The 27,451-nt window shown below is 35.9% G+C and overlaps 3 protein-coding genes and 1 long non-coding RNA gene across 9 annotated transcripts in view; 2 read left to right on the top strand and 2 right to left on the bottom strand.

The window, feature by feature from the left end:
• LOC126582745 (agamous-like MADS-box protein MADS1) overlaps window positions 1–27,451 on the top strand; it is a 102,708-nt gene that overhangs the window by 11,798 nt on the left and 63,459 nt on the right. The window lies entirely within an intron of this gene.
• Window positions 610–6,603, bottom strand: LOC126582736 (probable galacturonosyltransferase 15). Of its 2 annotated transcripts, none has more exons than XM_050246916.1 (6): window positions 6,045–6,603; window positions 5,603–5,646; window positions 3,529–3,681; window positions 1,761–2,342; window positions 1,361–1,663; window positions 610–1,233 (listed from the first exon to the last, which is right to left on the bottom strand). In XM_050246916.1, the coding sequence occupies exons 1-6, from the start codon at window positions 6,256–6,258 to the stop codon at window positions 949–951; spliced, it is 1,581 nt and encodes a 526-aa protein (XP_050102873.1). In that variant the 5' UTR covers window positions 6,259–6,603; the 3' UTR covers window positions 610–948. The 2 variants fall into 2 exon arrangements, with proteins under 2 accessions (XP_050102873.1, XP_050102874.1); XM_050246917.1 differs by having other exon boundaries at window positions 3,529–3,676; window positions 6,045–6,145.
• LOC126633802 (uncharacterized mitochondrial protein AtMg00810-like) lies at window positions 16,287–17,786 on the top strand. Its single transcript, XM_050304356.1, has 2 exons — window positions 16,287–16,527; window positions 16,906–17,786. The coding sequence occupies exons 1-2, from the start codon at window positions 16,287–16,289 to the stop codon at window positions 17,784–17,786; spliced, it is 1,122 nt and encodes a 373-aa protein (XP_050160313.1).
• Window positions 19,887–26,764, bottom strand: LOC126582749 (uncharacterized). Of its 5 annotated transcripts, none has more exons than XR_007609576.1 (11): window positions 25,142–26,764; window positions 24,734–24,807; window positions 24,177–24,322; window positions 23,976–24,101; window positions 23,754–23,794; window positions 23,272–23,380; window positions 22,414–22,526; window positions 21,119–21,172; window positions 20,661–20,714; window positions 20,470–20,537; window positions 19,887–20,338 (listed from the first exon to the last, which is right to left on the bottom strand). It is a non-coding gene; the product is annotated as an uncharacterized LOC126582749 (long non-coding RNA). The 5 variants fall into 5 exon arrangements; XR_007609578.1 differs by having other exon boundaries at window positions 23,976–24,095; XR_007609579.1 differs by lacking the exon at window positions 23,976–24,101 and having other exon boundaries at window positions 25,142–26,763.

Raw genomic sequence — 27,451 nt, 5'->3', positions numbered from 1 at the left:
ATTAATGTGGATACATTTTATATCCGTATGGTATACCATTAGTTAGAACACTTTCAATCAAAAACAACTTCATCATCTTTCGTTTTTGTTTGAATCAGTCGAACGAGAGAAAATTCAGCAGTGCTAACGAATTAGGGCAGTTCGGACAACTCTCGAATCAAATAAAAACTCTGTGGAATCAAATGAGATTAAAATGCATAAAGTCTCATGCTTTTGCAAGAAGTGTCCTACTAATGATATGATTGGACTTTCTTTACCCAAAATTTTCTCGCCCGCCAACCGTACTTATTGTTGTGGTAAAGAATGCTTTTAGAATCATGAAATAAATAATTTACAATAACATAAGTAAGTCTACGCAATGTTGACAACACATCGTCATCCCTTATTGTATGGGCATGTGACTGAGCAGTTAGATGCATTACACGACCCATTTATAATAATGCCTCGTAATCACAAAATGCATGAGCAACTGATGCTAGCACCGCCCAAACCATTTATCTATTGGCGGCCTTATTGTTCTCCTTTTCTCTGTTCCTTTTTAAAATACAGCAAGTAAAAAGAATAGGAATCAGATTACTCTAAAACTTGAGCAATTATGGTAGATAAGCCTTATTAACAAGTTTCATCACTGATTAACTAAGCACTGCAGTTACCTGAGTAAAATTTACAATATAAAGTCAGAGAGAGATGCATCCATGAAGCTTTACATCCCTTATATGCATTTAAGGTTGAATTTGAACATCCTGATTCTATCGTATAATCGCACCGTACCTTCTTCGGCTATTGTCTACTATGATTTATGAACATGAAATAACAGCATCTGAAGTGTCCAGAGCTGAGTGTGAGCAGAGACTGAAGCCGAAACCTTCTTCCCTCTGCTTCCCCAAACTCTGCTTTCAGGATTTGTCCCAAAATGAATATCAGAAGAGTTAAAGGACTTCGTCCTCTTCACCCCATGATTCTACATTTCCTAACAAACTTGTTTGAACAATTTACATGCTTGTTCCACAAGCCTCGTACCCCTGGAAACCCAATCTCGAGCCATGGCTTCGCTGGGCCGCTGAAGTGTATAACGGAAGCAGCTTCCAATATGTGTTCGGGAACCTCTGGGGATCGAGAACCTAACCCAGCCACATGCCACAGTGGGTCAATAGGATGCACATGACCCTCAAATGCAATTAAGGCAGGCGGAACTATTCCTGGATGCCACAATGTCAACCCAGACTTCTGGTTCTGCGAAGTGCACATAAGATATTAGTATCATGGTATCAAGTCTCTAAGAGTCCAGAAATATGAATGTTTTCTTATTTACAAGGAGTTTCAAGTCACAAAATACTGGCTAATGTGAGAATATACTTACAAGTTGTAGCCATTGATGGTATGTTTCTGAAATATTGGTCCGCCGCCAAGCTGCAAGATCAAAGACATTCATGCCATACAGCCACGCACAACGATCATGATCGAAGTTGGATGAAATGATAGGGTGTGAAAAATTGAAGTAGTCATTGTAAGTTCTTCCCGGGCAACAGTTGTCACCGCACCATGAGTTTACAACTGCACCAACAACATTTCCATTGAGATCCAGTTCCCACAAAGAAGATAGATCCTGCTGTACAACAATATCATCGTCCAAGAACACTATCTTGTTGAGATCTGGAAAAAGCTGCGTGTCCAATGAAAATTAAATGATATCGTTACAAACTCATATTCAACATCATCCATTCATTAGGGAATATCTGTGAAAGAAATAGAGCAATTACCTCGGGGATATAAATTCGAAGAAGGTTCATAAGGGAAAGGCAGCTGGGGCTCAGAGCTTCCAAGAATCTTTTATGTTCTCCATCAGACTCAAAGTCGTCATCTTTCAAATTTCTATAGTAATGTCTCCAAATCTGGCGGTGGATCTCTAGCATCTCCTTGACTCCAACATTTACTTCCTGAGACCAGTCGTATTGGTGTAACCCTTTAACTTCCACTACTGCTGATTGAAAAGAATTAATTGCAAACCATGCATGCATAGGAGTATAAGTTTTCTTGTCAGTCACTATGTGGAAAATCAATTTTTCAGGGTTGGCTGATTTTTGGACCGTGGATGAGATAACGACAGAAGCTGCGAGGACATTATCAGTTAGAAGAACAAGGTGGTGAAAGGAGGGATCGGAAAGTCGAGAAACATATTCAGGTGGAGGTAAACGAGATCGAGCTATTGCATTTACAGCATATTCTTCAGCTAATTTGAGGCAAAGACAATGTATGCTCTTAGGCACACCATGTGAGGCTAAGTGCCAGTAAACCGATTCCCGCTGTCTGGCTGACTGAACCTTGTGTTCCATTCTTGATAGCTGCATTAAGCAACAAACTATTCTTCAGTTAATTAATTAGTATATTATTATCAACAGATATTCAAACTGATAGCAAGTCATAAACAACTAATTACTATGGATCAATAAGAAACTTCACCCTTTTATATTCTTGAATTTACGACTCAATTTCAGAATTTTAACACATTTTATCTGCTAGTTATCACAAGTTTTATCTCAAATTTTTCCCAAGGAAAATTTACAGTAGCGCTGACGAATACATATCTTAACTCTCCACTAGAACTTTACTTCAAGACAAATTTTGAACTGTAAAAAGCTCATTTGTCCAACTAATTGCAGCTAGCAACAAGTAGCCAAAGTTAACACAGCAATTTAATAACAAAACTTTACAGCCATTCAAAGTTCTTGTGGTCCAAAGGCTGGCACATTCAAATCAAAGGTAGGTTCCTACTAAGAACTAGAAAGTAGAACGTGAAGTAATCTAAGTGAAAGACGCTTAACTACGAGATTCTGCATAAAAACAACATAACACGGAAGAAAATTGGCATGGATAGTGATGGGACAACAATCTTCAATCTACTGTCATCAGAAAAGGACACCTTGAGCAAAAATAATGGACTACAAATGTATATTCTACCCACTACTGCTAGAGAAATATTGTATTTGTTTGAACTAACAACCAAGGAACTCTGTAGGTAGAGAAATGGAAATTGTTTTGAATTGAAACTCGATGCAGGTAGCTGACTAGCTTAGGCTCCTAACACATTGGCTGCACTGGTTTTGGACCATCTCTTTTTCATTCATATTAATCAATGAGTTTACATCTGTCATCATCCTCCTTTTTTCCTTAACCTACAAATGCCAAAGAAGTTCACTTCATGGACAAGGAGTCTTCTTAATACAATTATTTTGTAATAATGCAAACAAATTAAATTAATTATTGCAATAATAGAAACAAATTAATTAGATTTGTTGAGAGTTGACCAGACCGAGGTACAAGACAAATACTATTAGGTCAATAATCCCAAAAGGGTGGGTGGAAGTTAGGGTTTTGGATCAATTTACCAACCCGAAATTGTGGACTAGACAATAGACATTGCATCACCCTACCAGAAAACACACAAAAGTAATAAAGGAAAAGGAAACAAAACTAACCGCTAGCTATTGAGTGAGTATAGTAAAAAGTTAAAAACGAGTGAGTTTTTACCATGGCCTTTGTTTGGAAAGCGAATGCTTTGATATCTTGTTGCTTCAACGTCATCTCCTGGACCAGTTGGTTAAACGACTCGATCCCTTGCTCATTATTGTTTACGTTACCGTCCTTTGCTTCCAGCAGTGCTCTTGTCAACTCCTCTCTGAGCTTCATTAGCATTAAACCACATCAAAACAATACCTATTAGATGATTAAATGAGCATGATAACCATTGACAGAGCCAGAATTTAATAACAATGGTGTCACAATGTTGGCCAAAAAAAAACTTCATTGGATCATTTTGTTGAGCTTCTGGTGGGTATCTGCCAACTTATGCTGAGTTTTGTCAATTTTTGCTTATGACTATCAAGTGAGGCTTTTTACCGAACACTTGTTGCGCACCATAAGGTCACACACAAGAAATAAGATAAGAACGACAAAGGAAAAGAAAGAAGAAAATTTACAATAACCATACGGGGGGCTGTACAAAAGAAGTAGCAGTTTGTAATTCATCGTTTTGACTTTTTTTTTTTTTTTTTTCAGTTTGCCGCAATTTGTGTATAAGTCATATACAAATATACAGATAAATATACATTGAGGTTATGAGCAACCAATGATCCTATGTTGACTTTGCCACTGATGATAATTGTTTTTAATTTATTTCGCAAAAGACGATTATTCTACCCTAATTATGAGGATGTGGGTTCAAAATCCAACATACTAGCCAAGTAACCTAATCCACGTCTGTAACATGACAACTGTCTGATCGCACTAAACCGTGTTGATGTGAACATGAAAAGGCTAAAAACAAAGAGGGTAATGCCAGTTGATTCCACTCAAGCTAAATGAAGGTTTCTTTGGCTGACAATTACGTTTTATGGACGTAGTGGAAGCAGTCACAGTTATGGTTCTGGAACGGATCTCTCCCACTAAAGCCACCCAATCCATTAATCCGAACCATTGAAATTTGATCCAACAGATACAATTATTATAATTTTTAAGGAAGTCTCCTGTTTGTAGCCGTAGGATCAAATTTCAATGATCCGAATTAATGAATTTGGTGGAAGAGATCCAGAGAGGATCTCTTCCCCTGGAAATAGACCTTTTTGGGCAAATTATTGTATTTCTTGTTGGCTTTTATTTTAATATTTCTAAAGATCAAGTTGACGAGAATAATATGAGTGCAATACCCCACGCGTCTACAAAAGCAACTGACGGGGAGTGAAGGCAAATACCGACACTCCCTCAAATGCGCTTATCCATTGACTGTGCTTTCTATTTTCCTAGTACAAAATTGCCATCACTAACTACATCATTTACCAGAAATACCATTTATCAATTACGAAAAATCAAGCCAAATATAGAAATATTCTTATCATCTAAATTAAAATATTTTTCTAAATTTGACCTTAATAAAGTTGAATAGTCAATTCTAGTTTATTATGCTCCACATAAGAGTGCACCAAACACAATTCTAATCAACTGGCTTAACTTATGTCAATCATAGTTTATCATGTTAACTATAATAAGTGTATTTAGAAATGATTTTAAAATAACTAAATCATCTTTACTTAAAAGTGTGAGATATGTTTGATTTTCGTTAAAGGTAAAGTTAAACCACATTATTATAATAAGTTCATTGTAAGGCTTAGCCTACTCTCACACCCCCTTAAGTGTAGATACTATCGTTTTTTTTTTTCTTTTGAACAAATCAATATTATCTACACTAAGGGGAGGGGGTGTCGCCTTTGGCGAAAGTTGAACCTAAGACCTCTCACTAATCAGTGAGAAAGAATACCACTAGACCGTAGTACTAATAGCAAGTGTAGATATTATCGTTTGTTTAAAAGAAATAAATAACTAAAAGTGTTTTTGATGAAAATATTTTTAGAACCCCTTGTTAAAAAAGTGAGTTAATTCTATAAAAAAAAATATTTTAAGCGCTTCATACAAGAAGCACGTAATGATTTATCCAAAATTCAATTATTTTAAAAGTATTTTCAAAACAAAAATCTTTTACTTTATATATATATATATATATATAAATGGTAATATCGTCAATAAAGTAGTGTAGTGGGGGAGCACTTACTAATGATTCGTCACTCCCGCTGAAAAACCTCCAACCTACGCAGTCTGCAGCATTTGCCAAAGCCAAACACAAAAAACCAAAGAAATAAAAATAGTAAGTAATAAATCTGAATTTTCAGCAGAGCAGAATTCAAGGTACATTCAAAGCATTAGTATTCAGAAACAACAAAGCTAGCAAGAAATTCCGCTTCAGAAATCAGAGTTTATGCTTAGAATTCATAACGCAAGGTACAACAGCCGACAGCCGGATTGTTACATAATTGCGATTACGCACGCAGCGACAAAATCCAAACGTACAACCACGTCACAGCAACCCCAAAATCCTCTTCAGATAATTCTAAAATATTTCAATTAATTTATCATTTTTACCTAAATACTTTAAGAAATTAAAATAAATAAAATAAAAGAGCTAGAGAGAGAGAGAGAGAGAGAGAGAGAGTTACCGAGAGTGGAAGAGCAAGCACTGGTAGATTCAAGGACAATGAACGCAATTCTAACGAAAAGGAAGGGCAAAACTAACGCGAGCACCAGCAACAACGGCAAGACCGTCCGGCCGGAAATCCTCCGAGTCGCCGCCGTCGAAGCAGATCCCTTCCCGGCGCCGGCGCTGGATATCGTCAGCCTCTTTATCCCCGTCGTGGATATATAAAACTTCATCTTCCCTCACAACAGCAACTCCGCCTCCGCAGCAGCTTCATATCAATGCGACGGCGATGATCGGCCGGCTAGAGAGCGAAGAGCAGCTGCCCCGAGATCACCCAGAGATCACTGGAGCTCCGGCGAGATCTGACGGGAGATCGAAAATTCGAAATGTGAGTGGGATTCGATGTTCGGAATTGGGAGGAGGAGGAGGAGGTCACGGGCTCTATTTGTGGAACGAAAGCCAGAGAGAGAGAGAATCGACTCAATAATCAGATCAGGAAATTTAGAGAGAGAGAGAGAGAGAGAGAGAGAGGAAAAGCCAAAAGCAGAACCGCGTTGAAACCCGCGGGAAAGAGTAAGGGAATTTTATAGGGTATTATTTTGGGAGAGACGAGAGAGAGAGAGAGAGTGTAGTGTACGAGCCAATTAGTTAGTTAACTAATAGTTTGTCGGATCAGGATCGACTCTGGAGCAAAAGATGGGGATCCTTTTACCTAACTTATCAGGCCGTTGAAATTTTATCTAATAGTTACAATTATTATAATTTTTAGATAGATTCTCTGTTTGAAATTATTGAATAAAATTTCAACGGCCCAATAAATTTGATTAGGAGGATCCTCATCCTTTGCTCGGGAGAGGCTCTGATCCTAGTTTGTGGACGTCGGATTAAGGGTTAATTAAGGATTTGGCCTTGACTTTTCGCTAATGGCACCGACAAATTGTGTGTTCCCTCGCTTTTGTTTTGTGATGGGCTTACGCTATGGGCTACTTATGGGCCAAGCCCATGGGTCAGTCACTGTAGCTCTGTTTTTGTGCCTGCAGTTCTTCTTACCTGTCCATCATGGTAAATTTCTTCTTTTTCTTTTACTGTTGACATTTTGTTAACTTTTTTGGTGTATAAAAAAAATATTTTTAGTAAAATAGTTAAAATATTTACATCTGATTTCTCTGCTCCAATCTTAGTTTTTTTTATTTTAACAAACTATATTATCTATACTAAAGGATATGAATGAGGATGGACTTATCCTCATAATAGAGTAGCAATAATGTGGTTCAAACTCGCATTTAGCGATAATCGAACCTAAGATCTCTCTCACTTACAAGTAAAGAGGAATCTCACTAGACCGTATACTAAGAGCCAATTTGGGATTGTTGCGCTTTTTTAATAAATTGCTTCTGTTGTGCTTTAAAAATAATCAGCTGCAAAATAAAGAAGTTGAGCGTTTGATAAATTGTATGGTTAAAAGTGTTTTGAGTATGAAAGTAATGTAAAAACAGTGTCTGAAAGGATAAATAATGTCATTGTTTAAAATTAATGAGCTTATTACAGGAATTAAATCTATTCTAAAAGCTCAACTCTGTTTTTTTTACTACTTAACTTTAAAGTGAAGTAATTTTTTGTGAAAAAAAAAAAAGCAATAACAAACTGAGCCTAAGCGAATACTCTAAACTTGTTTGTTTTAAAAAGAATACTTACACGATCAAGTCATTAGTGTTATGAAATGACGTTGGGTTGCATCCCTTTTTATAGGAAAAGGATCCTCGCCGGATCCTTTCCTTGGGAATCCGGAGAATTTCGTGATTGGGATTGTTCATTGTATATCGTGCAGTCAATTTTCGTTAGGTACTATTTATATTTAATTTTAAAATTTAAATTTTAAAATGATTTCTAACCACACAATATACAATAGACAGTCTCGATCACGGGATCCTTGGAATCCTAGATCCTTTGCCCTTTTTATCACCAATTAATGGCAAGTGTTCAGGAGCTAAGCATCATCAAACTGTGGAGATATTTTTTGGTATGGAAAAACATTGACATTAGAGTAGCCATCAAACTGTTGTATCTGACATTAATTATTTTGAGAGACTATTCCTAATTTAATCCCCAAACAGTGGAGATATTTTTTTTTCGAGTCCCCAGTATTCGGTATTTCACATATCATAATACAAATATATATTTTTATGTGTCTCTTTTTATTTTACAACATGTAGAATGCTACCGGACACTTGAAAATAATTATCCAAACAGTGACATGAATTGATGAATGAAAACTCTAGAGTAGCTGTAATTTCTGTGACTTAATTAATTAAATGATAAAATGACTCATTTAAAATTGTTTTTAAAATGATTGAACCAAAAGTGCTTTTGGGTTTCAAGCACTTGAGGTGCTTCATGCAAAAACCATCAATTATGTGCTTCTTGCAAAAATGACTATAAGTACTTTTTTCAATATCCATTTGCATTTTTACTAAAGATTGATTTCAAATTTAAAATATTTTTATCATATTAAAAATACTTCGTAACGAGACGTAAAAATATCGTTGTGCTCCTTATTTTCCATATTTATGCATGATAGTGACTAAAAATAGAATAATAATCCATTAAAGCAATGCAACCCACCATCACATGTTGAAATATGTTGACAAGTTAGCTTGAGAACAAAACGTATGATATGACACAAAGCAGTATTCATAATTAAATTGACGACGATCGATATCCACTAAGGATTCGCAGTTAAGATTTATGCTCATATATTCAATTGAAGATCAATTAACGTATTACTGATATTTTACTTTATTTGTGGAGATTTTAAATTTGATTTTCATGCATAACAATATTTGTAGGGATTTTAAATTCGATTTTCATGAATAATAAATCCAATATAAAATATAAAATAAAATAAAAATTTTAATTTTAATTCTTAAATAAAATGAAGTTTAGATAATTTCTCGTGCAAGACTCAAAATTGAGTTTGGTCTCTTAGTTGTATATAAATGCCAGCATTTAGATTCCATGTCTTTTTTATTTTTTTTTTATTTTTTTTATAATTTCATGATTTCTTTAAGTACACTAATTTATTATAATATATTTCCATACAGATATTTAAGTATACAAATTCATTATAATATAATTCAGTACAAACATTTTGATGCAAATATTTAGGTATACTAATTCCTTATGATATATTTCGGTACAAACATTTCGGTTAAAAAAGTTAATTTATTTATATATATATTTTTTGAATTCTTTATTTATATATTTTGGTACATTCATTTTTGTACACATACAAGTTGACACACCCTAACCCGAAATATCCACTAGGACTTCAAATTGAGCTGTGTTGGCCAACACTTAGAAGGTGACGAAACCATAAAGTGTAGGGCTGGGTTCGGTTCAAAACGGTTCAGTTCGGTTCGGTTTAATTTTTTTCGGTTCGGTTTCGGGTTTTTTTCAATTTTTTTAATTAAAAAAACGATGTAAATGGAAGGAACCTGCCTAATGCCTATCAACCTCCCAATTCTCATATATCAGCAAATACATAAATATATATTCTTCAAGGAAATGTACATCGCCAGGATTCAAAATTCTAAAACTTTAAAATTTGCAAAATCATGAAATAATTCAACAAATTAACTGATCGATGCAGATCGAAACAAAAACAAAGCAAATGGGTTCGTCTAAATGCCATAATTAGACTCCAATATCGCATGCCCACATTCAAATTCAAAGTCAAGTCCACAATAGATCTAGAAAATTCCAAAACATATTCAGAGAAAAATACAAAATTCTCCACCTTAAATTACATAAATTTCAAATGGGTAACCATAAAATTAAAAACCCATAAACTGAAAAATAAATAAAACCAACAAACGAAGATCAGAGATTGACGGCTTCGGTTCAGAGCCACCATGTCGTCTCTTCTTCTCTTGCGGGTGTAAAACTGAAGATGAGGAAGGGGAGAGAGAGAGAGAGAGACTGATAAAGCAAAGGTAGAGCCAAGGTAAAACTGAAGATGAGGAAGGGGGAGAGAGAGAGAGAGAGAGAGAGAGAGAGAGAGAGAGAGAGAGGAAGCAGCAGAAGGGGAGAGAGTGTGTGTGTTTGAGAAAAGGTGAAAAATGAAATGGGAGTAAGCAACGGCTAGGGTTTGTAAACTTAAGAAATTTTATAAATCATTAAATGTTAGAAACCTATAAATAACTTACTGGTACAATTATAATAACACAAAGATTACGGTCCAATTGGCTTAAAGTAACAATCCCAGCCTGGAGGTCAGGTGTTCAAACCTTGACGCCAACATATTTTTTAGGAATTTATATATGGTTTTTTTTTTGTTCGGTTCGGTCTGGTTCGGTTTTCGGACCTTAAAAACCGAAACCGAACTGGTAGATTCGGTTTAGCAGTTTCGGTTCGATTTTTTTCAGCTTTAGTTCGGTTTGGTTTTCAGTTTTTTTTTCAGTTTTCGGTTTTTTGAACCCACCCCTAATAAAGTGTAGTGATGTGGAAAATGTGAATAAATTTAAACCTAAAAGTGCCTAAATACAAGAGTGCGCTGTGAGTGAGAATGAACCAATTTCACATGAATGTTAAAGCATAAGTAAAATACATATATGATAAGATTTATACCCTCAAAGGTAGCCACCTATACTGAGATTTGTCAAGAATCCTCGTCGATACAAAAGTTCAGCAGCTAAATCCTGGAGGGGCGAAAAACAAGGGTGAGTGGACCTGAAAATAAAGTTTTAACCAACATATTTTTTAGGAATTTATATATGGTTTTTTTTTTGTTCGGTTCGGTTCGGTCCAGTTCGATTTCGGACCTCAAAAATCAAAACCAATTGGCCAGATTCGGTTCGATTTGGTTTTCGATTTTTTTCGGTTTTCGGTTTTTTGAATCCACCCCTAATAAAGTGTAGTGATGTGGAAAATGTGAGTAAATTTAAACCTAAAAGTGCCTAAATACACGAGTGCGCTGTGAGTAGGAATGAACCAATTTCACATGAATGTTAGAGCATAAGTAAAATACAGATATGATAAGGATTATACCCTCAAAGGTAGCCACCTATATTGAGATTTGCCAAGAATCCTTGTCGATACAAAAGTTCAGTAGCTAAATCCTGAATGGGTGAAAAACAAGGGTGAATGGACCTGAAAATAAAGTTTTAATAAAAACCTTTCTAAACATTATAACCATTCGCCGTAAAACATGTATAGTTTCCAAGATATACATACTACATATAGTATGAAAATACTCACTGTAGCCTGCAAAATATCTAGATGTCAATATGGCGCAATAGTTCATATATAAGTGCATGAAGTCAGTAATTGTATACTTTTGCATAAGCAAACATATCAAACCAAGTGCTCATCGACACATGCTGACACACGAGTTCATGCAGAGTTATTCTGATATGAACATGACTAGGTGTAATAATGATATACGCTCTAGTGCTACAATCACGTGAAAACTGCGTTATTCAAGGTCATATACGAGTCGGAGTTGCCTATTGCAACCTGTACAACAGGACTGGCACCTACTTGAATCCAAGGCTAGCATGCAATGCGGATGTGAACATACACTTGAAAGACTGGCCTTGCCCTGGGCGAGCACTAACACCGGGTGCAGCAAACGATGAGCAGATAATACAATATAGTCATGCCATAGTAATTTGATAGTTCTAATCAACATAATATCATCCATAGCCGTAGGTATAATTATTGCAACAATAAACATACGCATACATGTGCATCCCGTATGATTTATTAGAACCTTGTAATTTTCCGTTATTTTGTTAATTCTTATAAGCATTAGTCTAAGCTAGGCATACTTAGTAATTTCTTTTTCAATGTATAAATGGAAACTAACAAATATGTATATACTCTATAAAAGAAAAGACCTACTCACCTGAAGTTCGTGCTGCAACTCCCTAGCACGAATATCGGGACGCCAAAACGATCGTCGCCTAGAACAAATATCAAATCACGACTCAGAATTTTTATTAATAGATCATGTAACTTACATAAAATACATCCCCAAGGACGTTCTAGAATGATTTGAAACCTATTGACCACAAGTCAACCGTCGGTCAAAGGTCGACGGTAGGGTCCACAACCCTACGTAACTCGATCCAGAAGATCCGTACCTCGAATTTCTTATCTGAAACTTTCAAAGATCCACATTATGCTTCTAAAACAACATACTAAAGTTTCAAAATGATCTAACAGTCGATCATCGCCAATTGCTAAAATTAAGTGGCGGCCGACGTTTAGATTTACAGACTTAGAAAACCCCTCCGGGAAGATCCGTACATCAGATTCCCAATCCGTCATTTCCTAATATCCTTAAATATTATGTACTATTACGTATTAAAGTTTGGTGACGATCCAATGGTCAGATAGTCGAATCATATAATAACCAAGTGGCAGCCTTTAACATAAATATAACCAAACAATGAAATTTTGTCAATCGGATGTCTAACATGAAATCGGGGCATCCCTTTTAACCTAGGGAGGTCAAGTGGTGTCTTTGCCCATGCGCCCCCCCGATTCGCCGAAAAATTCAATTATTTCCAAAAATTCTCAAATTTTACAAGAATGAAGATCTCAACAAGTAAAGCAAGTTTTATACCTGTGGCCAAGTCCAAATTGGCTGGGAAAATCCCCAATTTCACTCAAACCCACCGGAAACCTTAGAAAATGTGAGATTTGATTTGACTCCATTGATGTTCCGACACACTTGCTAGTGTTTGGGCCTTGCTCCTAGGTTCAAGGGGAGTCAACTGGATGTGGTGGTGGGTGGTGAAACTCGCCGGAATGGCGGATCGCTACTAAGAATCGTCGGTGTCACTATTGCCAAATGCCACAAATTTGGCCCAATTTTGTCAAATCTTGGGTGAAAATGAAGGAGAAGAAGTATGGTGGTGATTACAGATGAAGGTGGGGTGAAAATATCCTGAAAAACTGTTGAGAATCATTTGAATTTCACAGGTTCAAAATCGGGTTGTCATTGGTGTACGGGTTAACAGGAAAGGGGTTTTGGTTCCTTTTTTTTTATTTTTTTTTCTCCTTTCCCCTCCCTTCTCTTCCTTCCCATTGGTCCATCTCTCTCCCTCCTCCTTTCCGATTAGGTCTCACTCGCCTCCTTTCTCTCATCTGATTGGGCAATAACCTTCTCTTTTCTTCTTTCCCCCGTCCTTCCCTCATCGACCGTTCCCCTTCCCTTCATTTCCCTCAACCCAAAATAATAATAATAATAATAATAATAGAAACTATGAGAGATATATAAAATAATAAATGGTAATTTTTACAAAAGTACTTTTTAGATTTGTAGTTCCGTAAAATTTTAACCGTAGCTCTGAATTCGATTATGCTTGTGCCTACGAGTTTGTATCATTGAGTACTTCAAGAATACGCCAAAAGAATATTTCGTACGTCTCACTATACGTTGGTCAACAAAAATCACTACCCTCACCTCTAGGGCATTTTCATAAATTCACATTTTTAAATTTATAAAATCGTAGAACTAGGGACGGGTTGTCACACAAGTATACAAACTCATTATAATATAATTCTGTACGGACATTTTGATACTAATATTTAGGTATACTAATTCATTATAATATGTTTTGGTACAAACATTTCGGTAAAAAAAAGTTAATTTATATATATATATATATATATATATATTTTTTTTTTTTTAAATTCTTAATTTACATATTTTGGTACAGTCATTTTTGTACACATATGTATTTATTTGTCTTTCTTATGTGTCACTAATTTCATTTAATGTTTTCTCATCTAGGTTTATTTATAATTGGAAGAACTAAAATATGCATATTAATAAAACAAAATTTTTAATGTGAAAAAATTAAATAAAATACACATTAAATAAAAAATAGAATATTAATTTTAATAAAAGTACATTTCAAAGGATTAAAATCAATATATAATCTAATGCCAATTTTATTTTAAATTTCAATATTTTCAAGAACTAATGTTCAAAACTCCCTAAAAAAACATACGTATATACTATTATATACTGCCTCAAGATTTTACAAAATTTGAGTCAAATTATGTTAGGAAATAGCACTTAAACCAGATTATATATGAAAATAACTCATCAGTAATAGTTGATAAGCATGGCTTTGGCTTTGGTTTTTCTCATTGATGAACAAAAATGGGGCTCCCCTCCCCTTCCCTCATGTCTTATTTGAATGGTTACGGTTAAGCTACGTCAACGTTTTGTGTTAATTTTTTAATAACCAAACGAAGACAAAAAGCAATCTGTGAGAGGAGAGGAGAGAAAGGGATGAGAATAGGAGGAAAAAGAATCCTACTCCTGAAAATGGAGGCATCAATCATGACAAAGCATGCAGAAACATCTCTGACTTACCGTGAAAAATTGGGAAGTCAATCGTCATCATTAATTATGTTATTTTCACGACGTTACTTAATCAAAAGGAATTTATAGATTCAAGCCTGTGTCTTAAGTTTGCCAGACATCTAAAGTAAATGATTACACAAAGACATAATCTAACATGTCTTGTAAGTTTAAGATGTTTCTAGTATAATATGTAACGTTAATTAGTTCTTAATCTGGTTATATCTCTTTGTGCTCAACGCATGACTCCGTAATCTGGTTATATCTCTGCTTTCATAAGAACAAAAAAACCTTATAATTCAAGTGTTCAACCCCTTCTTAACCAAAGGCAGAGCCATAAGGGGACAAGATGGTCTCAAACCCATCCTAATATATTTTTACTCATAAAAGTTTAGTGGTACACTATAATTTTCAAGGTTTTTTCTATAGGCTTAGGTCTCCAATCCAACGTTTTTACTTCATTGTGTGTCATGGGATTTGATTTGTGGTTGGTGACTCCTATAGGCAATCCGTTTACTTGTAAGCTTTGAGGACTCTGGTCTAAGGATCAGTAGGGGTAGAGAGAGGAAGAAACTAGAAAGTCAAAGAGGTTTGGGGTTTTGGTTTACGTTTAAGGAAAAGGATTATGAGGACAATATCATGTCATACTCAAATGACGGAAGTCGGTTGCTCACCACACGACAAAGGAATTTTTGTAAGATAAAAAAAGCGTTTCGAATTGAGACTTTCTGACCCTTTCTGTTAAGAGTACAATCTCACACAGCAGCAATGCATCACAACCACCACCAGATTAGATTCCTTCACTTGGTTGTTACGCTTGGAATGTTTGTGATTAGTTATATACTTTATGCTGGCACATATAATTGTGATTCTCATTAATTCAAATGAATAATACACATGGCAACAACATGACGATGTTTTCTCTCGGCACACCCATTTTGCTCAAGAGTGTGAGGACAACTCAACTGATGGGTGATACCTTGCTCATTGAAAAAACTTTGGAGTGACTTATTCAGAAACTCACCCCCTGAATCAGACCTGATACTTTGAACTTTGAAATCAAGTAGAGTTTGAATTTTTAAAATAAAGGTCTTGAGAGTGGAGAATACATCACACTTGAAATGTAAAGGATAGAGCCAACTATATTTGGTAAAATCATCCATTATTATTATATAGAATCTGTGGCCAGTACATGAAGATATGGGAGAGGGACCCTATACATCTATGTGTAGCAATTGAAGTGGCCGAGAGGAAGTACAAGGTAAAGTGGAAAATGATAATCTAGAAGCCTTCCCTAGTTGACAGGCAGTACATACGGACATATTATTAACAGAACCAATTACATGGAGATGATTCTTATGCACAACAGAATGTAAAGTCTCACCAGAAGGATGTCCAAGCCTACGATGCCAAGTATGTATATCAGCCTTAGCAATCATCAGAGCAGTTGGTGAGATTGCAATTCCAGATACACCATTTGAAGCATTCCAGTAGAAAGGGTACAAGCCTCCTTCACTGAGGCCCTGGAAAAGCATCTTCCCAGTGCTTAGATCTTTGACATAGAATCCGAACGGATCAAATGTCAGAGAACATCAGTTATCATATACAAACTTGTAAATAGATAACAAGTTACGGGAAGCTTGAGGAACTAACAGAACATCATTTAAACGAAAAGTAGCATGTGTGTTTCTGGGTTATAGTCTCAATCACAGTGGCTATAGGTGTTGGGATCCTATCTCTAATAGGCTCTACATTTCAAGACATGTGGTGTTTGATGAATCCTTATTTCCTTACAAATCTCTGTCTTCTCAGGTCTCACATCACAGTACATGTGTGACTCATCCTCCACCCACTCCTATATATCTCAATCTGCCTTTGCCAATGTCCCATCTTGAGAAACATACTTCAATTGCAGCTTCTTCAGAAGGCAGCAATGCATCTGCTCCATCCATATTTTCGACTGCTGAGAAGAACACTATATCTTCTTTTATTCAAGAGTCAATACATACTCCTCCAGAATCTTCCAGCCCTGAAGAGTCTCCTATTCATCTACCTCAGTCATCACCCTTACAACCTCCAGTTCCTGTAAACACTCATTCTATGATTACAAGAGCAAAGACAGGTATTCATAAACCCAAGGTGTTCACTGTCACTAAACACCATCTCCCATCCACTATTGATTCTCTTACAACATTACCTAATACTCCATCAACCTTTCTTCAAGCTTCTAAGTATTCTCACTGGATGGAAGCCATGCAATCTGAATTTCAAGCATTACAGTCCACTGTCACTTGGGAGTTAGTTCCTAATCATTCCAACTACAACCTTGTAGGCTGCAAGTGGGTCTTCAAAGTCAAGCACAAACCTGATGGTACCATTGTAAGGTACAAAGCACGACTTGTGGCTAAAGGTTTTCATCAACAGGAATGATTGGATTTCTCCGAAACCTTTAGTCCTGTTGCTAAACCTACTACCATCAGAATTCTCCTTTCCATTGCAGTTACCTATGATTGGTTTGTCCATCAATTGGATGTCAGTAATGCTTTCCTTCATGGTCACTTAAAGGAAGATGTTTATATGCTCCAGCTTCCAGGGTTTGTGGATCCTTCCAAACCTCATCATGTGTGCAAACTTCGGAAATCACTATATGGTCTTAAACAGGCCCCTAGAGCTTGGTATGAGGCTTTCTACAATGCTATTCTCTCTCTGGGATTTAGTTCATCATACTCTGATACCAGTCTCTTTATTAAACGAGACACTTCCATTACCTTTATATTGGTTTATGTTGATGATATAATCATCACTGGAAGTTCAATCATTGAGTGTAAATCAATCATATCCCAACTTCAAACCATGTTCCCTGTCAAGGATCTGGGAGATATTCATTATTTTTTAGGTATTGAAGTACACAAATCTGACAAGGGCTTGTTATTGCATCACACTAAGTATGCTTTAAACTTACTCAAAAAGACAGATATGCTTGGAGCTAAACCTTGTGCAACACCTGTGTCTACTTCCAAACTAGACCATTCCGGCACTCTTTTATCTGATCCCACTTCTTATAGGTCCACAGTTGGTGCCTTACAATATCTTACTTGGACAAGGCTTGATTTAGCTTTTGCTGTTAATCAGGTTTGCCAGTATATGCACTCTCCAAGAACAATACACTTGCAGGCAGTCAAACGCATCCTGAGATACCTTAAGGGCACTGTGGATTCCAGACTTTGGTTTACTAAAGGTCCTCAATGTCTCACTGCTTGGTCTAATGCAGATTGGGCAGGTTGCCCTGTGGATAGAAGGTCCACTAGTGGGTATTGTGTGTTCCTAGGCTCTAATCTAATCTCTTGGAGTGCTAAGAAACAAGCCACGGTGGCTAGGTGATACCATGTTGAAGTTAAGAACTCAGAGAGGGAAATTCATTTAGAGAGGGAAAGAGAGTTGTAAAGAGAGAGTAAAAATATAATTGTGATTCTCATTAATTCAACTGAATAATACACATTGTATTTATACATAAATATCCTATCCCAATATATGTGCCAGCTCAGCATAAAGTATATAACTAATCACATTCCAAGCGTATAACAACCAAGTGAAGGAATCTAATCTGGTGGTGGTTGTGATGCATTGCTACTGTGTGAGATTGTACTCTTAACACTTTCTAAGCTAAAATCCTAACTCCACCACTATTCTTAACCATTGATTAAAAAAAAAAGAAATGAGTTGTAAAACAAAGGCTCTACGCTCGAATATTTATAGGTCGATTGATGAACACGTTACACGTGCAATATAGTTGACTAGAAAATAAGAGTGAAAACGGGAAAGGTTTTTCTAATTAAATAGAAAATTAGTTATGTGTAATGATATGACAATGCATACAGTACTTGATTAAGTATAAACTAATCATGCTGGGTTAAATTAATTACTTAATTTGGAAGTGACCTCCTCAGTGTTGTAAATCCATGTCTGCATGCACATGCATAACCTTCGGCTTTCTTTGGCAAGATCTTAGACGGTCCAATAAACTAGTTCCCATGCAGCAGTACCGAAACGATAACTTTTAAGTCTAGGCAAGTATTGTCCCTTGCATGTGGCCTCTGGTGTTTTGCATATTCTTAGCACAAACAAAATGTGAGGAAACAAAAGGGATTATCGATGTTTGAAGTTGCATTTTTGCATTAACTCAACGGTTATTATAATTTATAAATATATAATTAGAGGGTTTGTCTTTCTGGATATTTTCCGATCCATAGTCTTATACGTATCGCCTGTACAGAATTGAATTTCACTTTATAATGATGATGAATAAGGTGATTAATTAGTAAAAGGGGGTTTTTAGATTAAATACCGTTCCTAAGAAAAAACAAATGAAAATTCTAATGACTTTAGCTAAAAGAACATTGCTCCACATTATAACAAATTTATAGACTAATGCTAGCGATATTTTAGTTTAGAGACCAAAGCTGCATTGCGCTAAAGTTTAAAGACCATTGGTCTAATTATCTCTTAATACAAATATAAAAGAAAATTTAAGGGTGACAAGGGTGGATTTGTTATCCATCGTGAAAACGAGCCATTTGCTTAAACCAGTAGCTTGAAGCTCTACCCATTTATACCATAAGTTTGTTTAGAGCAACTACGAGTCCAAAATATATAACATTTGGAGATCTATTTCCCAAACACAGTGATACAATTTTTAGTATGAAGTAATACCTTAATATAAACAAGTTTATTTGTAACCACTTAAGGTGCGTTTATTGTACCGAACTATATCTGATTAGACTAGATTTCTGACTAAGCGGGATTCACTTGACTACTTGGACTAAGCAGGTCAAAAATAATGCAATGTTTAGTGGGGTGTCATATTATGTCCTAGACTAAACGAAGCAGGACAAGAATAGTTCGAGTAGTTAAGAGAGCTATTTGCTCGTGCACACGTAATTCTTGTTCCATCTCTCTTGCTCCGATGTCGCTTGTATAATAAAAAATATCCAAATTTTTGGGGTATAATTGAAAAGATCCAAATGATCGACAACGAAGTATGATCTTTATTTTTCTCCTCGATCGTGACATTGACTTAGTAGGCGACCGTCCACTATCATGTCACAAATTTCTTTTGGTTAGTGATCTACACCTCACAACATACTGTCTTTTTGTTTGTTGGACACAACATTTTGGTTGAGAGTAAAAACTATACGTGCTCCAATTCCGAGGAACCATAAACTTAATAAGCTCATGAAATCAGGACCTACAATTTAGGCAAACCTGAAGAGATTGAGCGAGTTGATATAATTTTTTTTTAGTTTTTTTTAATACTATTATAGGGTGGGAAAAGAGTTCGAAACTATTACACTAATTTAGAGTAAGACTAGAAAATAAGCCCGCGCGTTGCGGCGGGAACCACTGTTTCAGGCGTAACTACATGAATAAGACACATTTAACCTGAATAAATTCAACACAATCATGAATGAACAGAAGGGCACATGAGTGAATGAGGTCAATAAGATAAGCAGCTTGACTTTTATATACATTCAACTAAGCTAACATGTAAAGACATTGCACAATTAGTAGGAAGAAACTGAGTTCAGACTTGCTAATCTATCACCTTGTCTTATAGAAACTCACTTAATACTCTCATAACCAGTTTGCTTGTACACCGTAAAGTCCATCAGTTGTTCGTATAAAGAGGTATGTAGAGGAGGAATACAATAACTATTGATGCCACTTTAGTGGGAAAAAGAAAAGCATGATGCAAAAACATATTATGCTTCCAATGATTCATCCTCGAAGACAAAAATATGAACAAAGAGAAAGAAAAGCTAATAATAATGAGAGACGTAACAGTAGCACCAATAAAACTGCACCCCGTGGAGAAACCACATAATTCACTAACCTTGATAAAGTCAGAAGTATCTGCATCCTGCCTGTCTGAATTCCTGAAAAAAGCATGAAATTTTGAAGCATTACAAAGTGTGCTTTTTAAAACTTGGACACACGGCCTTCTTCTTCTTCCGGAAATTATCAAAACTAATCAAATTGTGGAATTCCAATCGTTAAAATGACATACCAGACTGAAGAAATATTGTCGTATGCCTCTCACTTCTTCAATGGAGCTATAGCTCCTTATACCAAGAACTGCAACAATTCAATCAAAAGTGAGACCAAGTTTATGCAAAGTAAATACATACACAATAACATTATATTTGACAATATAAGACATTGAATTCCCCCCATTCAGAAGCTACATATAAAAGGTACCTTCTTTAATTCCTCTGGAAGACAACCATTAATAAGACCAATTGTCGAGCATTCCTGCATATCAAAGTGTTCTATTAGCTTCTATCTTATTGAATTCCAGCACGCTAATCTTATGTTGTTTGCTGAAATCTAATCAAAATACTTAATTGCAATAGTCTAATCATATCAAAGTCGACGAATTCAGAATATTAACCATCACAGCTGATGGCATTAGAAAAAATTGTTGAGCAAGAAAAATAAACACACCCAAGAATCAAACAGTAAAATTCAAGGAGAAAAAAAGCTCAAAGCTGCAATCTTTAATAATAACATCTAACTGAAATGCTCTATAAACTTCAGCAGTTAGAAGATCACAGCAGCAAATGCATCAAAAGAACAAAAAACTATATGAAAATTACAGAACCTAGATGAAAGGAAAACAAAAAAGCATCAATAAAATGAGAAACAGAAGAACTCACCTAAGAATTAGAGTCCCAAGGAAGCTGCAGGTTGATTTAATATGCCAAACTGCACTGCGTTTATATATCAATGTTTGAAACAATCTTTCAAATTTCTAAAAAAAATAATAATACTTTGAAATAATGAACAGAATCTGCCTTTTGGTCCAAAAGAGAGAAACAAATAATAAAAGAACAGAACCCTGAACCCTTTAAAGCCAATTATATGTGGGGGTGGGGTTGTGGGATCACAAAAAGTCCAAAATTTTTTTGCACGGCCCATGAAAATTAAACATGAGAACTTTGTGGCCTCCGCCTTATTTTTGAACACCAGATTTGAGCTCTGTGTGCTCAAATTAAATGAGTTCATCCATGCATGAGCTTCAGATCTCACTAAGGCCCCGTTTGGGATTGAGGTGATTTTAAAAAAAGCCACTGTGAAAAAAAGCTGAGGGTCATTTTTGTGTTTGGTAAACTGAAAAAAAAGGGCTTATTTTGGAAGCTGCTGTGAGAATAAGCTGAAAATCAAAGGAAAAGCTGAAGCTGCTATTTGCTGCTTTGAAAAAAAGCCAGTTTTTTCAAAGCACACGGAGCTACAGTGCTCCTTTAATGAAAAGACACACTATCATCCTGATTTTTTTTCCAAAAGCACTTTCACAAAAAAGTTTACCAAACACTCTACTGGCTTTATTTCACAGCCGCTTATTCTCACAGCACAGCCGCTTATTCTCACAGCAGCTTTTTTTCAAAGCACAGCAATACCAAACCAGCCCTAACTCTCTGCAAGCATGGGCTTCCTCCTCAATTTCCGTCATATTCTCTCTGCACTCCTCCCTCACTCAATCAGGTCGGAGAGCAGACAAATCTGATGTGGACTTCAAAGTATACGAATCCATGGTTGAACTCATTTCCTGACACACTGAGTGAAAGAAATGAATCATCAAATGAAGATCCACATAATTAGTTGCATTTGACACCAAAATACCAATCATTCCAAAACACCATTGAAGCACTGAAAAATCACAAATTTCACCAAATTCAAAAGCACCCAACACCCACCAATAAAATTTGGAAAAAGTCCGATTAAAAGGATGAGATTGCTTGAAACAAAGCCCCCAAAATCACAAAAATGAAATTTTAACAGAAAACCCATTTCTAAGCCCAAACTTACACTTCTAACACATAATTTTCAAACCACAAAATTACCGACCCTAAAAAGTGAACCTGTTCGTAATGGTAGAGAAGGGTTGAGTAGTGAAACCCATATGATCAAACTCACCGAATACTGAAAAAAAAAATTGCAAATTAATAATTACCTCAACAGCTAACGGAGCCAAAGCCAAACCCCCAGAGCTTCGAATGGCAGAAATGATAACAGAAACATGAATAGTCCTTCTTCCTTCCCCACTACTGCTGCCACTTTCTCTCTCTAAATGAGTTACCATTACACCAAACCATTAGCATGCAAGTATTTAACTACAATGTTTAGTGCTTTGCAATTGAGTCATGATACTGAATCAAAAGAATAAAAAATCATATATTCTTGGACATTTTATCATGAGATCATACCACCACAATGCTCAAAATCCTAAATTAGTATACATGTGCATACGCAAAATCTATGCTCGTCAATTCAGACCAACCCTCATACATTTGCAGCTCAAATCAGCACAGGAAAAAAATGCTAGGCATGTATGTTCCCCCAAAAGTGAATTTATCAGTCTTTGAGATGGGCAATAAAAACCCATCAACATTGTGCATTCAAGAATCATTTTTCTTTAAAAAGAAAAAAATAATAAAAAAATATAAAAAAAAAATCAGCTTTTTCAATAATGAATCCAATTAAACAGTTCAGAAGTCAACAGAGCAAAAAACAAAAATCAAGTCACTTTTTATATACATTTTAAATCAATTAGATCAATCAGATAACAGAGAGAAGATGGAATTCCACAAAAACTGTAACAAAAGTCAGCTCATTTAGGTACAATTACTACGAAGATTGAAGTCGGAAACATAAAAGGAAGTAAATTTAAATCATTTTTCCCACACTTTCCCAGCAACCAAGCAGAGAATTAAGAAATTGAAAGCAAATGAACTGATTGGCGCATTCAATTTAACCAAAGAAATCCGATTTTACTACGACGGGATGAAGAAATGGGTGAGAAATTACTTACAGAGAGAGCTTCGATGACTTGTTCCAGAAAGCCAGAGAGGAGATCCTTTCTTATGAGAGAATCAAATCAGCGTTATGAACCTCACGAAATTCGCATTACAGAAACCCATCTAAAACATTTTCATTCAGAAGAATCATTAGTTTCTCTCATTCTAAATTGAGAATATGTTCAAGAATTGACCCACTGCGTACCTCATAATAAAACCTAAAACTAAAGCCAACCCAGTTCAGCAAATGAACACACTATTAGCTAAAGGGATACAAATTTTGTGATTGAATCAGATAACACATATCTACATGCAAATTGCAATCATATGAGAAATTGATATCTCTATAACAATGTAATATTTGAACTCCAATTATCGAAATCCAATTAACAAATACACTAATATCTGTACACAAATATAATAACCCAATAATTTAGCAAGAATGAAAAGGAAATAATATGAACAGAGAGATATGTATAATGACCCGGAGGTATACCTTACAGACAGAGTCATTCTTTCGCTTCTTCCCTCTTGACGCTGCACATAATTTCATACCAACAGTAAGAACAATGCAAATTATATACACTTTCAAATTGCAAGAGAAGTTAATATAACAGGATATATTTTCAGTACCTAACCACTTGGCATCCTAATTCAAGAACCATATTCAAGTTATGATCGTAAATGAAGAATGCATGTTGGTAAATTAGTTAACTACATTGTTACTTTTTCAGTATCCCATATCCATTATATTTACCCCTATGAAGGGTAGGACCGTTAAACCTCAAAGCTCGCCCAAAAATAGGATGGTTCATGTCACATGCTAGAATTCCACAACCTACATCTAACATTCAAGAATAAATCCAAATTTCATGATTGGACAACAACAAAAGAAATGTTAAAAGATGATAAACCCAACCATGATAACTTTTTGGTTTAGTATGTGTTGTGTGTATTAGCTTTGCATTCTTGTCTGTTCCCTGTTTCTGGTTGAGGTACTCGTGCTTCTTCTTATTCTCGTCAGTGTTTTTCATCAGACGATCCAACCCTACCCACTCATCCCAACTGTTGAGAGAAAAAAAAGAGAGAAAAGGTCAATAAGATAAATGAAATCAAAAGTTTCAAGAGATATTAACCACTGAAAGCTTAAGCATTAGCCTTCATCTCCGATAAACCTCCGTCATCAGAATCAATTACAATATAATGGTCTCATAATAACATCTTTTGTGGTCTAATAAACTAAGGTGAAAGGACCACTTAAAACTGAAGTGAGATGGCAAATGATAACCGAAAAAAAAAAATACAAACTGAAGTAGGGCATGGCACACCAATTAAATGAGAAATGTAAAACATTTTGAATAAAAGAAATAGAAGAACAATCACAGTAAGAGCTCCAAGAGGACATTTTAGAGACGAAATGAGCTCAAAAGTTTAGAACACGCAGGTCAAATACTTTAGTAAAATGCAATGATTTACCAATCTCACTACCACAAAGGAACAGACAACACCAATCTAAGAAATAGGAACTTCTGGATTGAATCCAAAATCACCTGGTCAATGAATTTAATAAGCTTAGTGATTAGGTTGCTGAAAGATAATTGAAATTATAAAGAAACGAAAAATGGGGTAAAATTATACACATGGAAAGACAGCGAACCCCAAACCCTTATTTTCAAACTCAATATATTAGCCGTTTTTACCATGCGAACACATGAAAGCCAAAGTTGCTGATAATGTTTACAACGACGAACACATCACAACTTGGTGTTCTCACGCAAAACACATGCAAAAGTCAATACATTTGGTTGTTTTTATTAAAGAACCAGGCTTAACTTAAGACATAACGATTGCACATTCCACCATAACAACCGCAAATAAATATACCTCAAAAGCCAAAGGGCCAAGTGCTCTGTCCAACGATCCAAGTTCCTGAAAATCGCAAACACAGCAAAGCCATTAACACTAACTCACAGAACAGCAACGAAAATAACAGCTGAGAAACAACAATGAAAATCTATTTGCGCCAATCAAACACCGCTGGAACAGGGATCATAGCAAAGGCACAACAATTAAACGATTAAAAACCACTAACTCAACCATTTTCTCGTGCAAACAAAATTGTCATCTGCATCCACTTTAAAACCATGCTTGTTCAACGATATAATCATACCAAACAGAAAGACTCAATCCATTGTTAACATCACCAACCATAATTCCCCACCAAAAAGAACACAGCTCCATACATTTGTCAGGAAATGATCACAGTCGCTGCGAACCACAGATTGCGCAACCGTAACACAACCAAATGAAACCTCAATCAATTTTTTTTCTGATAACAAAATTATGGCTCCCCCTCAATTTAAAACCGCATGTACAAACCTCTGCTCTAATTTGTACATCACACACAACATACACGTTTTAAAACAAAAAATTACAATCATAAAACAACCAACAGAGTGATAGCATAAAAACCTCAACCATGCACCATCATCTGTGAACGAAAAAGAATCAGACGCATCATGTATTTTAGAGGAATAGATAACTGAGTATTTAATTCACACGGTCATCACCACAACAAAAAACAATAAGCCATGAACAAAAAAAAGAGGAACCAAATAATAGGGTAATGAACAAAAAGGGGCAAATTGCATACAGTTTGATTTCTGCAGAGAAGCTATAACACTGAAAGACCAACACAACGGGAAGAAAAAGAGAAAGGAAGAGCAAGTGGTATTATCAAACAGTGAAGAAAGCAGCACAAAATATCTGTTTTTCTGTCCCAATTTAATAATTTAAAAACATATCTTGCACTCCCAACTAAAAGTTGAATAACCGAACCAGAACCAGAACCAGACAGAAAACAAAGCAGGAAAACAAATAGGTTTCTAAGCAGGTTCAAACCAGAAACAGTGAAATAAGGGAAAATTCGGTTCAAAATGGACACTTAGCTTTGAAAGGAATTTAAGCTGCCAGCTGGGAGAAATCCTCATCAATGCTTGCAGAGATAGCTTCCAGCTGGAACCAAATCTCTGAAACCAACCCTCGGTTTGGGCGTCCATTCATGCCTCACCGCTTCTCTAAGCATACCTCACCGAGAAAAAAGAAAAGCCAAATTCCGGGCAGCCCTACCTATTGCTTTGCTCATCCTACCCCTCCCTCTCTCCTCCAATTTTTCCTTCCAGGAGTCCTGCTCTCTCTTCTCTCTGGCATCGCACGACCCCTCTCTCTTCTCTCTGCCATCGGACGACTCCTCTCTCTCTTCTCTCTCTCGCATCACACGACACCTCCCATCTCTTCTCGCTGGCATCGTTGCAGGCTAGGCCTGCCCGTGTCGCCATCCATCCGAAAAACCCAACCACAAACAAAACCCACCAACCCAGTCACAACCTAAACCCGCAAAAGCCCATACAACTAAATCTGAAAAGAAAAAAGCCCAGCCGAAATCCTTAGTGAATGGCAAGTCCGTAAATAGAGTGAAATTGGGGTCCAAAAACAATGAACAGTAAAGAACAGTGCCAATTGCAATGCTTTCTTTAGACTAAAGTAATAATCTGATCTTATTGGCTCAATTTCAAAAATATTTTGTATGAAAAGAGTTTATTGCTGCATGTTTTTCCGGTTTAATGTGAACAAATAAAAAAAATACCTTACACATAATATTGTATATTTTTTTAGACAATGATAATATTCTGGATACAATCTCCTAAATCCGAAGAGATTTCAACAAAACATAAAACGCCAACTTGGCCAAACTATTTACCACCGTATTGGTGGATTTGAGGGCAAGAAGCATCCAAGTTTTGAATTCATCCACACTTAAAAAATTGAGATGACACTAAAAATCCAAATTAACTCCATTCCAGGTGAAAAGGGTCAAACACTTCATGATTTGGCACTTACGGAAATTTTGCAAGAAAAAACTGCTTTATAACAAATATGAGAACACTCTTTGACAATGAGCAGCTCCAACTCCAAAGAGGAACTGGAAAGGAACCAATTAGTGTCCATACCAATATGAATTTTGTGCTCAACACCATTAGCAAAACCACCAGAAACAGCAAAGTAGACCCAATATCAGCTCATAACACATGAATACAAAATTACAATAATTATTAGGAGATAGTCACTAATAACCTCACCAAGGAGGCACTTATAGACGAAAATACTAAAACAAAAAACAAAAATGCAACAATC

The sequence above is a fragment of the Malus sylvestris genome, chromosome 9 (genome assembly GCF_916048215.2).
Source record: "Malus sylvestris chromosome 9, drMalSylv7.2, whole genome shotgun sequence".
Classification (NCBI taxonomy): Eukaryota; Viridiplantae; Streptophyta; class Magnoliopsida; order Rosales; family Rosaceae; genus Malus; species Malus sylvestris.
This window is presented reverse-complemented; position numbering and strand designations above follow the sequence as displayed.